The sequence below is a fragment of the Ascaphus truei genome, chromosome 5 (assembly GCF_040206685.1).
Source record: "Ascaphus truei isolate aAscTru1 chromosome 5, aAscTru1.hap1, whole genome shotgun sequence".
Lineage (NCBI taxonomy): Eukaryota > Metazoa > Chordata > Amphibia > Anura > Ascaphidae > Ascaphus > Ascaphus truei.
In genome coordinates, this window is record NC_134487.1 from 23722519 (window position 1) to 23737913 (window position 15395).

The 15395-nt window shown below is 39.8% G+C and overlaps 1 protein-coding gene across 5 annotated transcripts in view; it reads right to left on the reverse strand.

Moving 5' to 3' along the window:
- Positions 1-15395, reverse strand: part of UPF2 (UPF2 regulator of nonsense mediated mRNA decay) — a 118866-nt gene that overhangs the window by 46045 nt on the left and 57426 nt on the right. For all 5 annotated transcript variants that reach the window (XM_075599482.1, XM_075599481.1, XM_075599479.1 and 2 more), the window contains 4 exons: positions 10512-10697; positions 8923-9126; positions 7417-7692; positions 5489-5672 (listed from right to left, as the gene is read on the reverse strand). In XM_075599482.1, the coding sequence (XP_075455597.1) occupies positions 5489-5672; positions 7417-7692; positions 8923-9126; positions 10512-10697 (850 nt within the window). The remainder of the gene's footprint in view (positions 1-5488; positions 5673-7416; positions 7693-8922; positions 9127-10511; positions 10698-15395) is intronic.

Below are 15395 nucleotides of genomic sequence, written 5' to 3' on the forward strand. Positions count from 1 at the left end.
TGTGTGTTGTGTGGTGTGTGTGTGTTGTGTGGTGTGTGTGTTGTGTGTTGTGTGGTGTGTGTGTTGTGTGGTGTGTGTGTTGTGTGGTGTGGTGTGGTGTGTGTGTTGTGTGGTGTGTGTGTTGTGTGGTGTGTGTGTTGTGTGGTGTGTGTGTTGTGTGGTGTGTGTGTTGTGTGGTGTGTGTGTGGTGTGTGTGATTAGTGGTTAGATAATAAGAGGAACTCAATTGCAATTTCCCACTTCTTTCCCATCCTTTATCTCCACATGAAGCTTGGATGCAAGTTCCAGCAAAGGATGAGAAACCTTTGTGTTAGACAAACTGTACCGGAAGTTAAGCAGAATACATCCAGGGTGTAATTCCCCTTCTTCTCTCAGCTACAGCACATGACCGCGTCATGTCAAGGAGATGCCGGATAGACCGGTCTCGAGTGATAAGTAAATAACCGGTTGCCTTCTACTGAAATGCTTTATTGACAGCACTTATCACAGGGCAACTTTACAGTTAATAATGGCGAAAGGAGTATGTACCAAGTGAGACATAGTGGCTTAGAGGAGACTGTTGAGACTTAGAAACAACATGTGAAACAATACAATGTACATTCTGTCAAATCCAACCTATGTTACCATGATGTGCACTTCAACCCCAGCAGCTGATCTAATCATATTCAGTCATAGTTTCCTAAAACAGGGGCAGCACTGCAAGAGAGCGCCAGTCTAAAAAACTATTTCATTGCGGCAAAGTATCCATCTCGTGAGGAGCTTCAGAAAATACAGTATTGATTCACAATCCGACACCGGTGACATGATCATAATTTGTCATTTCTTCACTAAACAGCAGGGGATATTTCTACACTATATTTTCACTTGCGACAGCTATTCAAAATATTTTGTTGCAACAGGCTTCCCTTTTTTTTAAATCTTATTTTTTTTCTCTCTTCTAACAATGACAAAATGTCAAAACTGCAAAGCAGGTAGAAAATCACAGATCTGTAGTTCCTTTTCAATAAAAGCTTTTCATATTTATATAGCGTCTGGGTGGCATTTTCATATAAAAAGGTTAAGTAATGTTATGGTTTTTTAAGGTTGTCTGGTCAAACACCAAACATTAACCTATACATACAATCAGCATGCAGTGAGCTGATGAATACTATACATCAGGGGCGGCCAACTCCAGTCCTCAAAGGTTAACAACAGGTCAGGTTTTCAGGATATCCCTGCATCAGCCCAGGTGACTCAGTAGAAGACTGTACAACCTGGGCTGATGCAAGGATATCTTGAAAACCTGACCTGTTGGTAACCCTTGATGACTGGAGTTGGCCGCCCCTGATGTACATAAAGCAAACCAAGCAATTCTAAAAAAAAATAAACATGGTAGAGAAGACTAGTGCAAAGGCACAAGAGTCTAGTATGTGGCAGAATGTATGCTGGTTCAGTACTAGTATTTGTCAGAATGTATGCTGGTTCAGTACTAGTATTTGTCAGAATGTATGCTGGTTCAGTACTAGTATTTATCAGCATGTATGCTGGTTCAGTACTAGTATTTATCAGCATGTATGCTGGTTCAGTACTAGTATTTATCAGAATGTATGCTGGTTCAGTACTAGTATTTATCAGAATGTATGCTGGTTCAGTACTAGTATTTGTCAGAATGTATGCTGGTTCAGTACTAGTATGTGGCAGAATGTATGCTGGTTCAGTACTAGTATTTATCAGAATGTATGCTGGTTCAGTACTAGTATTTGTCAGAATGTATGCTGGTTCAGTACTAGTATGTGGCAGAATGTATGCTGGTTCAGTACTAGCATTAGGCAGAATGTATGCTGGTTCAGTACTAGTATTTGTCAGAATGTATGCTAGTTCATTACTAGCATTAGTCAGAATATATGCTGGTTCAGTACTAGTATTTGTCAGAATGTATGCTGGTTCAGTACTAGTATTTATCAGAATGTATGCTGGTTCAGTACTAGTATTTATCAGAATGTATGCTGGTTCAGTACTAGTATTTGTCAGAATGTATGCTGGTTCAGTACTAGTATTTGTCAGAATGTATGCTGGTTCATTACTAGCATTAGTCAGAATATATGCTGGTTCAGTACTAGTATTTATCAGAATGTATGCTGGTTCAGTACTAGTATTTATCAGAATGTATGCTGGTTCATTACTAGCATTAGTCAGAATATATGCTGGTTCAGTACTAGTATTTATCAGAATGCATGCTGGTTCAGTACTAGTATTTGTCAGAATGTATGCTGGTTCAGTACTAGTATTTATCAGAATGTATGCTGGTTCAGTACTAGTATTTGTCAGAATGTATGCTGGTTCATTACTAGCATTAGTCAGAATATATGCTGGTTCAGTACTAGTATTTATCAGAATGTATGCTGGCTCAGTACTAGTATTTATCAGAATGTATGCTGGTTCATTACTAGCATTAGTCAGAATATATGCTGGTTCAGTACTAGTATTTATCAGAATGTATGCTGGTTCAGTACTAGTATTTATCAGAATGTATGCTGGTTTAGTACTAGTATTTATCAGAATGTATGCTGGTTCAGTACTAGTATTTATCAGAATGTATGCTGGTTCAGTACTAGTATTTGTCAGAATGTATGCTGGTTCAGTACTAGCATTTGTCAGAATGTATGCTGGTTCAGTACTAGCATTAGTCAGAATGTATGCTGGTTCAGTACTAGTATTTGTCAGAATGTATGCTGGTTCAGTACTAGTATTTATCAGAATGTATGCTGGTTCAGTACTAGTATTTATCAGAATGTATGCTGGTTCAGTACTAGTATTTGTCAGAATGTATGCTGGTTCAGTACTAGTATTTGTCAGAATGTATGCTGGTTCATTACTAGCATTAGTCAGAATACATGCTGGTTCAGTACTAGCATTAGTCAGAATGTATGCTGGTTCAGTACTAGTATTTATCAGAATGTATGCTGGTTCATTACTAGCATTAGTCAGAATATATGCTGGTTCAGTACTAGTATTTATCAGAATGTATGCTGGTTCAGTACTAGTATTTGTCAGAATGTATGCTGGTTCAGTACTAGTATTTGTCAGAATGTATGCTGGTTCAGTACTAGCATTAGTCAGAATGTATGCTGGTTCAGTACTAGCATTAGTCAGAATGTATGCTGGTTCAGTACTAGTATTTGTCAGAATGTATGCTGGTTCAGTACTAGTATTTATCAGAATGTATGCTGGTTCAGTACTAGTATTTATCAGAATGTATGCTGGTTCAGTACTAGTATTTATCAGAATGTATGCTGGTTCAGTACTAGTATTTGTCAGAATGTATGCTGGTTCAGTACTAGTATTTGTCAGAATGTATGCTGGTTCATTACTAGCATTAGTCAGAATATATGCTGGTTCAGTACTAGTATTTATCAGAATGTATGCTGGTTCAGTACTAGTATTTATCAGAATGTATGCTGGTTCAGTACTAGTATTTATCAGAATGTATGCTGGTTCAGTACTAGTATTTGTCAGAATGTATGCTGGTTCAGTACTAGTATTTGTCAGAATGTATGCTGGTTCAGTACTAGTATTTGTCAGAATGTATGCTGGTTCAGTACTAGTATTTGTCAGAATGTATGCTGGTTCAGTGCTAGTATTTATCAGAATGTATGCTGGTTCAGTACTAGTATTTGTCAGAATGTATGCTGGTTCAGTACTAGTATTTATCAGAATGTATGCTGGTTCAGTACTAGTATTTGTCAGAATGTATGCTGGTTCAGTACTAGCATTAGTCAGAGTGTATGCTGGTTCAGTACTAGCATTAGTCAGAATGTATGCTGGTTCAGTACTAGCATTAGTCAGAGTGTATGCTGGTTCAGTACTAGCATTAGTCAGAATGTATGCTGGTTCAGTACTAGCATTAGTCAGAGTGTATGCTGGTTCAGTACTAGCATTAGTCAGAGTGTATGCTGGTTCAGTACTAGCATTAGTCAGAGTGTATGCTGGTTCAGTACTAGCATTAGTCAGAATGTATGCTGGTTCAGTACTAGCATTAGTCAGAGTGTATGCTGGTTCAGTACTAGCATTAGTCAGAGTGTATGCTGGTTCAGTACTAGCATTAGTCAGAGTGTATGCTGGTTCAGTACTAGCATTAGTCAGAATGTATGCTGGTTCAGTACTAGCATTAGTCAGAATGTATGCTGGTTCAGTACTAGCATTAGTCAGAGTGTATGCTGGTTCAGTACTAGCATTAGTCAGAGTGTATGCTGGTTCAGTACTAGCATTAGTCAGAATGTATGCTGGTTCAGTACTAGCATTAGTCAGAGTGTATGCTGGTTCAGTACTAGCATTAGTCAGAGTGTATGCTGGTTCAGTACTAGCATTAGTCAGAATGTATGCTGGTTCAGTACTAGCATTAGTCAGAATGTATGCTGGTTCAGTACTAGCATTAGTCAGAGTGTATGCTGGTTCAGTACTAGCATTAGTCAGAGTGTATGCTGGTTCAGTACTAGCATTAGTCAGAATGTATGCTGGTTCAGTACTAGCATTAGTCAGAGTGTATGCTGGTTCAGTACTAGCATTAGTCAGAGTGTATGCTGGTTCAGTACTAGCATTAGTCAGAATGTATGCTGGTTCAGTACTAGCATTAGTCAGAATGTATGCTGGTTCAGTACTAGCATTAGTCAGAGTGTATGCTGGTTCAGTACTAGCATTAGTCAGAGTGTATGCTGGTTCAGTACTAGCATTAGTCAGAGTGTATGCTGGTTCAGTACTAGCATTAGTCAGAATGTATGCTGGTTCAGTACTAGCATTAGTCAGAGTGTATGCTGGTTCAGTATTCAACAAGGAAGCCAGGCTCTGTTTTTAAACAAAAGGCACCCATTCTATAAGATGCGGATAAGAATATCTCTGCTGTATTAGACAAAATGTGTAACTATGTACTGGATAACCTAGTATGGAGTGAACATTTGCTCATTAGATGGGTGCAAATAAATGTCACACCTTTCAATATATATCAAATGATGGGGAACTACAATTCGCAATCAACCTGCTTCTGTTCAAAGACTGATGTCAGAGGCTACAATTAAATCTGTATGCATTTGGTGTCAATCGCTCCATTTCCCAACACTCTCCTCACACTAAGCAGACTGGTCTTATATGTGAATGTGTGGGAGGCGGATCATGGTCACGCCCTGGCTTGGGTTTCCCAAGGAGAAAACAGCACCGCAATGTGGGCTGAACTGCAGTCTTAGTACAGTTTCTGCAGCAGGTTTTCAATACTCTGTCAGGTTGAAACTTACATCCCCTGGTGCCCCCAAGAGATGCATAAATCCCCTGCTTGGCTATGCCAATGGGATGCGAGCCTTTTGGATGGTGCTAGTTTCAGACCTGCAGAGGATGCTGTGATTCTGATACTTTGAGGTCAACAAACTGAATTCAAAGAGCAATTATTACAGCTTTACCGAATGTCTGGAACTATTAGGGCTCAAGAGAAGTCCGGTATTTATAGAACCATTCTTCTTACCTAGTTTTATAAGGAACTCTCGCTCCAAATCCTGCACTTGTCGGACTGCTTCGTTTAGCGAGGTGGAGAGTTTCATCTTGGGCCTCAGCAGCTCTAAGGTGTCACTTATCATGTAATCAATGTCTATAGGGAATGGGTGATCTGTGGTCCAGACATCCAGACTTTTCTTCCACCACACATACCGCTGAAATAAGACAGAAGACGAAATAAATGCACTGATATGCATAACTGATATAAAGTTGGTTACAATTGTAACACAGTAGCAGAGCAGCAGCAACAGAGGAGTAGTTACCTTTTCAATATGGCCAAATACAAGTTAAAGGATTTTGTTACATACACATAGATGGATACAGTCCGTTTTTAAAATCAATAGTACTAACTGATATTTCCGAGTTCAGGCATGAGGATCGTATTGTAAAGGACAATGTGGCATTATCAGTAAGATGTGATCGCGCCGATCCAATGCTATTGCAGCTTGCTGAATAAGCCCCAATGTGTAGACATCTCATATGTATGCACACGTGTTAGTTAACAAGTTATGCAAAGTTAAAAAGTCAATACATTGCTGATCATTATAGTAAAAAGACCTATATTGTATTTCTAGAAGAAAAAAAACGCTTCCGTTTTTACTATTTTCATAATAACCCCAACTTTTGCATTGGACTCATGGAATACAGGTTAGGACAGCGTTGCAGGCCATCTCTCTGCTGGGAATGATCAGAACAATATGTTGCACACTGCATATTAACTTCTTTGCTTTTTTTTTTTCTTCAAATGAGTATTACAGCTCAACCACCTTATAACGCTGTGCTTGGGGTCCAAAGAATCGCATTGCGTTATAAGCGGATCGCGTTAGAAATAATGTACAATTGTATGCATTGTACAATAAAGTATTTAAGGTACCAATAATCGTGCTGTAAAGTATTTATAAATATGAAAATTGGGAGCCACGCTTGTATCGCGTTATAAGCGGATTCGCGTTGTAACGGGGTTGAGCTGTACTTCTAAAACCCTAACATTTCAAAGTACATGAATATTCATAGCCTAGCCCTCATCACTCAAACCGAGTGTTCTAAATATTGGGAAGGACTGTTCACTTGAAGTTACTGGCTCGGAAAGCATCACCTGTACTTCCTCATGAAAGAAACGGTTAATATATTACATATTTATTATAGTCTAATGACATTAACACAATCCAGCAAAATGAGTCGTTAAAGCTAGAAGTCCGTGCTTTATGCACTAAACATACCCAGTGATACAAAGTTTTCAACACACTGTTCTTGCACAGCGACATTATCTCCATGAGGGGCGAAAAAGTGAGTTTTAGGGCTAGAAATATATACTAGTTATCACTTGGAAAAAGGTTATCTACTTATTGGGATGTTAAGGATTTTTTTTTTTTTTTTTACTAGTTTTGTTTAAATCATAAGCACCATGAATTCACCATGTTTATTTGGTGCTCATTACTGGTTCACTCGTATGTATAAGCGCACTTGTATTTTTGAGGCGCAACCCAATTACACCGCGCACTATGGAACAAACTTTAATTTAAAAAAATATCTGTACTGGGCAGCTATTTTCATAACTTGGAATAAAGTCACAAAACTATTTCTAAGAACGTGTAAAAATTAACTCTGCCATCAACCTTCTCTCCACTGAAAGGAGGAGGTGCGTAAAAATAACTTGGAGAACTCGCTGCGAAACGAGGATATTGGAGTACAACCCGAAACACAGGTCAACTGCACGCAAAAATGGGATCTTCAATGTGGATACAATTCTGAAATGTGCAGATTGCATTGCAATCCTGTTATTATTGCAATGCTGCCGACCCCAGGGGGACTAATCCCGGATACCTGGAGGAGTGTCCAGCAACACTTGTGTAAAAGGACCCTGCAGCACTGACGATCCCTCTCCCCACCACCCCATACCTGAAAATATACAAGGAAGCAATCGAGTTTCCGCTTGCTGGATCCTCTGTCAAAGTACTGCCCGCAAGTGTCAAGGATGGTGCAAACCAAGCGAAGGCGGAACAAGTGTTCGGGTGGGTCCAAAGGGCTAGCGCTGCCATCTGGGTTCACACCAAAGGAGGTGAAGGAATAAAGTGTGCGAAATATAACTGCTGATTCAACCATTCGGTAGTTGTAAAGTTCCCCGAGAAACTTTGCGCTGCTTATACGGCGCTGGTTAAATTTTGGCTGGTTGACCTACAGCATATAGAAGAAAAGAGGGGGAAAAAGAAGTAAATTACATTTCCACCGAACTCTATTACCAGTGCAATTTTAGGGCATTGAATACTCCATGGTTATACAGGCTAGTTTTGAATCATTATGTATGCAAGATTTTACATTTAATTTGCTGCAATTAAAATGTTTACAGATTGTAGCCAAGGTTGTAGGTAGACTAAAAAATGATAGATTGGTTAATATAATGACCTGGCTTTATGTACAAACACTTCAGGGGAAGGGGGGGGAAGGGGGGATGTGGGGGAAGGGAAAGAACACCCTCGCTACAGCCTGTCTGGAGGTGCTACAATCAGGGGCAATATGGAATAGCAACAATAGAAAAATGAAACCCCTATAATGAGAGCACTCTAAACAGACATGTACACTGATAACACCAGGGGAATCTAATGATGTAATGAATTGATGAATTATTTAAAATAATCTTTATTAGGAAATACCTCAAAATTAAAATATTGCAGGTAAGTGAACCTATGCCTCCTCTGAGGCTTGCCTAATCTAAAGTGCGAATTTAAAATGGAGTGGGTATAAAGCCCCAATTTAACGTATAAGTAGGGCTATACTTATACGTTAAATTGGGGCTTTATACCCCAGTCTATACCCACTCCATTTTAAATTCGCACTTTAGATTAGGCAAGCCTCAGAGGAGGCATAGGTTCACTTACCTGCAATATTTTAATTTTGAGGTATCTCCTAATAAAGATTATTTTAAATAATTCATCAATTCATTACATCATTAGATTCCCCTGGTGTTATCAGTGTACATGTCTGTTTAGAGTGCTCTCATTATAGGGGTTTCATTTTTCTATTGTTGCCATTATATTAACCACCAATGTCACAGAATAGCAGTGTCTATTTACTTGGCAACTTTTAAAAAAACAACATGTTGAATAAGTCCTGAAATTCCTCCAGGTGTCATGCACTTAATCATTTGACCCTTTTCACAGTCAGCAGTCAGATTATTTTCAGAGACTTTTTTTGGACCAACATATACTTTAAGATGCTCTGCATGTTTTTTTTTTTTCTCTCCCAATCCTAAATGCAAATTTCTTAGGGCTACTATAGACATAATGGCTCCAAGAAGAACGGAAGAATGCAGACAAAGGGAGGCCCTGACACCTTTGCAAGTGTCTCAGGAACAGGCACAACCTTCTATTCAAAAACTGAAAACAAATCTGTATAAATGTAATTTACCTCCATTCCTAATCGTATGTCTTCCAACACACCATCTACAACATGAATTCCAACATCCTCTTGGTAAAGTACCAAGCCTGCCAAGAGGTTGGCTACACAATGAATGCTGTTGTATTTCACATTCCAAATGTTGATCATGCAGCAGATGACATAATCCTTCACTTCAGGTTCCTGCCAAGATAACTTCCTCATCTGCCGCAGAACCTACAATGATAAGATTGTTGACATTTGGGAATTAATAGTTTATCAGAATAGCAGTTAATTCAGAACATGGTAAAAATAAAACTTCTCCTTTTTATTCACACACACTTTAAAAGTCTTTCAAAATCTCTGCCCAGAAATATTACTTTATTGTGGATCAGAGTTAAAATCAGTCCTAAATGAATTGAAAAAAAATTAAAAAAATAATGGTGCACATTGCCTCTCATCTCAACACTTAATTATAAAATATGCCAGCAATTTTTTGACATCACAGGGACTGTGATGTATAAACATTTTCTGCGGGTCCTTTCAAATTCTGATATGAAAAATAAGTCCATTATAACTCAGACCTGATCCTCGCAAAAAAACTGCTGCTGCATTCCTTGCTCAGATTGGTAAAAGACCCCAAAACTTGCTGAAATGGGTAGATTGTACATGCCCTCTAATATATGTTTCCATGCTTTTTGCTGTTAGTCTTTCAGGCCATTAAACGCATCTCATATTATGGATCTACAGTAGATATATATAGGCACTGTGTGCTCATTTGCATGTCATTTCCCAGAATCCCTTGCTGCAGTGAAAGCACTGTATGCTGGGCGATAATGGTGGAAGGCACGGTTGCAGACCTGTCTAAGACATGCAAATGAGCACAGTAATTAGATATAGATTGATAACCAGTCTCTGTCTGTCTGTCTATCAATTTCTGTTTCCCCCCCCCCGACTTATTTGCACATAAAGTGAATTGGTCCCAAGTTGAGTGCTCAATGAGATGTTTCATTTTAACTTGGTTGATTCAACATCGACTGTACACTAAATCCATCACGTCTTCCGTCTTATATTACAAGGACGCTACCCCTGCATATTCGGCAACTTCATTCCATTTTATCGTACAAAAGGGCAACTAACCATCAACTTAAACTTATGGATTAGTTATATGCAAAGGTGGAAGTAAAACGGGGCTACTGCCCCAAGCGCAGAAATCCCCTCTGGCGCCTGTGTTGCGGCGCTACATTGACTAACCTGTCAGTCAGCGCTGCAGCCGGTTACAGCAATCAATCATGCTTCACTAGCACCAGTCAGTGAGGGGATGGGGGGTGGGCTGCGTGTAGTGCCAGTCAGCGTGTCGGTGCTGCGTGTAGCGCCAGTCAGCATGTCTGTGATTGGGGGGAGCAGTTGGAGGAATTTGCCTGGGCACAAAAACACCTTGTTGCGCCTCTGGTGGTATACGTACGTGCTTACTTTAAATGTTGTTTATGACTGTTGTAACTTAAGCACAAAAGTCTCAAAACAGAATCAAACACTAGTAAACTGTCGTGTTAAGCTGGTAAAGCCCACATACTATATACCCCTCCCCCGACCCCCATCTTAATATCTAAAACAGAACTAACCTTCTCAGTTGTGACCTTGGAGAGGTCTTTATAAAGAAGCTTCCTAATATATTCTTGCAGGGGAGGACGTTTCTTTCTCACAGTTTTCTCAGCTGGAGGTGGGTTGCAGTAGTAGTAAGCATTCTCCACCATCGTAACGTACCGGGCATCCAAATGCATGGCTTGCTTTTTGCGCATCATTTGCTCCTAAACAGTAAAACAAAACAAAAAAATGTAACACACACACACACACACACACACAATTTAACAAATGTACTCTCAACTGAGGTACTATACTCCAAAATACAAACGACCTGGTTTCACACATTGTAATATTTGCAGTGCCTCGTTTCTACACAGCTTTATAGGTGACCGTTAATTCAGTGTTAAAGCGTTAATCTGTAAGGGTTTGTGCCTCCCCAAACACACCTGCATAATTTGAATCAAAAAGTATGACCATTTTAGGCAGTATGCCAGAAACCCATATCGTACTCTATGTATATTTTTTCCCTCTTTTCTCAGGGGAAGCATATAATTGTTCCGGATTTAGACATTTAAATAATAAAAAATAAAAAAAGTACTTTTTTTTCAATTAGCTTTCTAATTTAAAGCATGCGCCTTTGAATTGAATGGAAAAATGAGCCGTTGGCCACTTCGAAGCTTGCTGAATAAGGGCCTTAGGCCCAAAAGTACTAAGAGGTGCAATTCCATAAGACACTTTACATGACATTGACTGGCCTTACTGAATAGTATGATTTGGTGAATAGGGTTGTTAGGGCCCAATTCTATATACACCACTACACTTTTAATGCACATTCACCCCTACTGTAAGCCGCCCAACATACCACTTAGAAAGTAAGCTCTTCGGACCGGGTCTCCATTTGCCTTTACAATCTTGGGAAGCAAAGCTGTCAACCCTCAATTCTTCCCAAACTCATGACCCAGAATGCCTTGCGTAGCACTATGCTGTGTGATGATTGCCAGCTCTGCTTCCAAAACCCATGCCCCACAATGCCTTGCATAGCGCTATGCTGTGTGGAGATTGCTTCCCAAGAAATTCTTCAGGAGCAGTAGTGTTCCAGCTCCACACATTTTGAGACGCCACCTAAAAGGGTCACCGTACTTCAGTTTGCAGGACACAAGATGCAGGTTACAGATTTGCGGGCCTTTACTGTACCAGAAGATTTATTTGATCTCCAATTTTATCCTATGTGCAGCAATCTTAAGTTTCGTTGGAGCAGTTTGCCAGATCCACCCCCCAGTAAAGGAGCATTATGCAATGACACACCTTGTACATCACTGGGCACTGAAAACGTTAATGTTTACTAAGAAATCCTTACCTCCAAGTTTACTTAAGAGCATAAAGTGTCTCCAACAGTTTGTCAAGAAAATGACTGCATGCCCATTAGGCAAATGAAAGGATTAAGTTAAACAGCGAAACACCTCCAGCTAATATTTACAGGCTTTTTGCTTGCTCTATAATTTATGATCTCACAAAAACACCCAGATCCCACAGGGGTACAGGTGTGTAAATTACTTGGTTAGATAAACTCTTGTCTTTCAGTATATTCTACTTGGACCCCGTGCCAAAGACTGGAGTTAGTAATGTCCATCGGACTTCTGCCACCATGTTCCCCATCTCAGTAAACCAGGCTCTCTTTTTCTCCATTTTCTTTAGTACCCTTACAATGAGGCGAATGGGGGGAGGGGTGGGGAGAGGAAAATGTATGCCATATTGAAATTCCAAGGTAATTATCCAGGAAAGCGGTCTTCATTGTCAGCAGTTCTGAGAACATGGACTTTCAAAAACAATCTTATGCGAAAATTGGTATTTTAAATCAAACCACAAGCTCATTTGCTTCTACATGGAAACCTTCAAGGAATTGACTGGAAGGCCTGTGTTACATTTGTATAGTAGGAAATCCATCTTTGCTGCTGTGGATGGACACTATGCATTGTGTAAATTACTTGGTTAGATAAACTCTTATCTTCAGTATGTTCCACTTAGACCACAAGCCAAAGAGCGGAGTTGTTAATGTCCATCGGACTTCTACCACCATCTTCACTATCTCTGTAAAACAGGCACTCCTTGACCAGACCAGTAGGACTGCAATTACATGAATCCCGTCTTTCTCCATTTTTCTTGATATGAGTAGGGGGGAAAAATGTATACCATATTGAACGTCCAAGGCAATTATACAGGAAAGCGGTCTTCATTGTCAGCAGTTCTGAAAACATGAACTTCATTTCAATCAATTGCTGGTTCCAGTAACTTTGCCCCATCAATTTAAGGGGTCAAGAGTTTGAGGCTAAAAGGCCCTTCAATGTCAAAACACTTATAGGTACAAAATGTAAATAGGGCTCTACTCAGGAACTCATGGCAAGGGGCGGAGGGAAAGAGGGAGTGGACAACTGATGTAGGAGAGTGGTGAGACAGACGTTTGGTCGCTTAGATGCTGTGGCTGCCTGCTGTGAGCCAAGCCTCCAGACTGGACAACTCTCTCCCTTCCTCAACACATGTATTTTTAACAGCCTAACTTAAATAATATTTTGTTAATTAGCCCGTAGCAATGCCTGGCTGGTGTATACAGTGAAGATAAAGACTGCGCTCAAGCAGTGCGAGGGTTAAGAGGTAAAGAATTTGTGGGAGTAAGGCCTCGGACATGGTCAGCGCATAACTGAGGCGCGCTTACGCTCGGCACTTAGCCCCTGCAGCCGCAATGAGAGCGGCTTTAGCAGGGGCTCACTTAAGCTTCCGCAAGCGTGCAGAAGCGCAAGTCTTAGCAAAATGTTAAAATTTCGCGCTTGCCGGAGCGCAGGGCCGGTCACGTGAGCGGTTCGCCCAATGAGGGCGAACCAGCTCCGTGACGTCACTGGGCCGCCCCCCGACACGCCCCCTGACGGCGCACGGCCTAAGGCCAGGGATAGCACCCGCTTTCCCTCAGCCTCCGCACGCCTCAGCACGCAATCAGTAACCATGGACGCAGCCTAAGGCAGATTTTAAATTAACAATACCTAATCTGCGCAAGGAATTTAGGGGCCTATGCAGAGAGCAGCGAATTTTAAAATTGGCGAATTTATTAAAAAGTAGCTTTTTTGGAGAGTTTTAATCTCCATATGCAGAAAAGTGCGAATTCTGCTATGTTTAACATGGATGCGTGTGGCGAGTTTAAATTGGCGAGATGCGCGCTTCAGAAATGTGTTAAAACAAATTCGCGCCTTTTTTTTTCCCTTTGCAATGGCCGCGAGCGGCAGTTTTTTTTGGCGAGGCAAAACGGAGACAATCGCGCCATTTTATTGGCGCGAACAGCCGCTAGATGCCGTTCGCGCCTCTCTGCATACGGATATTTTTAAAACTGGCGAGATTGAGGTTCTCGCCAGCCGCGAGGCGAGTTTTACAAATAGAAAAGAAAAATTGGCGCGTTTTTCGGAACTCGCCATTTTCTGCTGCTTTCTGCGCGATTTTCTCCAAAAAATGGCGAATTTCGAAATAGCGCTGCTCTCTGCATAGGCCCCTAAGTGGGATGGTAAACCTAAAACACTCTAAATATGTGTGTGTATGATCAGAGCAATTTTATAACATTTGAAGAAAGAAATGTGCCTGCTATACACGACAGCCATTTCCAAATGTCAAACGTTCCTTGGCTTACAACTTTGTGTTTTTCTAGATAATTATTAAACCAGCTTTTCAACATACTCCCCTGTATGGATTTTAAAAGAGTGTAAAAAAAAAAAAAGTAAATCTGTGGTATTTGTAAAAAAATATATATATATTTTGTTTTGCCATCTAGGATACTTCCAGAAGTTAAAGACGTTACCGGTCCTGTGATTTCATAAAACTACATCTAATTACTGTACCAGGGTTTTACAAGTTAAATACACGGCAAATCTGTAACAGTTTGTGTTAATAATAATTCTACTATCCAAGCAATGTTAGATGATGCAGTTATCAAACATTACATGTACTTTATGGTACAATTAGTATAACTACTACTATAAAAACAAAACAAAAAAAAAAAAAGAGAATAATTGTTGATATTTCCGTTTACCTCAACTATACCTAGATAGTGTCTTTACTTGCCTCTTACATTTTGACAAAGCATTCAATTAGATTTCTAAATTAGGTTTTATCTTCCAAATGTGGTAAAAATGCAGTAATGCAAAACGCTGCCCTGACATTTAAAAATTTATTACAAAAACACATTTACACTGATGTAATAAAGCAGTTGCTTTTCACATCCAAACTGCCATTGACAATAATTTGCATAAAACTATATTGGCATCTATGACGGGACTCAGTAAACCGGGGTATTGGAGCTCAATAAAAAAATGTAAAAATACCAGCGCACATCACTCGAGATCCCCAACGTTTTTAAAACCTAAAAATTTGCTTAATAAAATGAAACTGAAATATAATTACCCTTTAAGATCTCTTAATTGTATTTAACATACTGCATTAAGACTGCACCACAATATCACTAACCCTTTCATATTTCTTAACATTTGCTATTTTTATACTTTGTTAGCAACAATAAAAAATAAAGACATGTCAATATTAAATTGATATTAACAAAAGTTGCACTCTTATTATCACCCACCCTAGGTTAAAGTAGGAAAACAGGGATTTTTTTTTTTTTTAATCGCATCCTTTGGCTTTAATTTATAGCAGGTGGTAGATTCCTTGTCTGAAGGTGATTTCCGATACAGGCAATTTTATGGCGTCTTCCGCTTGACGAGAAGGCTCTGCACCAGGGGTAGCCAACTTCAGTCCTCAAGATTTCCCTGCTGCAGCGCCGGTAGCTCAATCAGTGGCTCTGCACTCTACATGTGCCACCAATATTAATCAGACCACAAACCATGATCCCCAGGTATCAAGAGTTTGGGAAATACAGATTTAATACATGA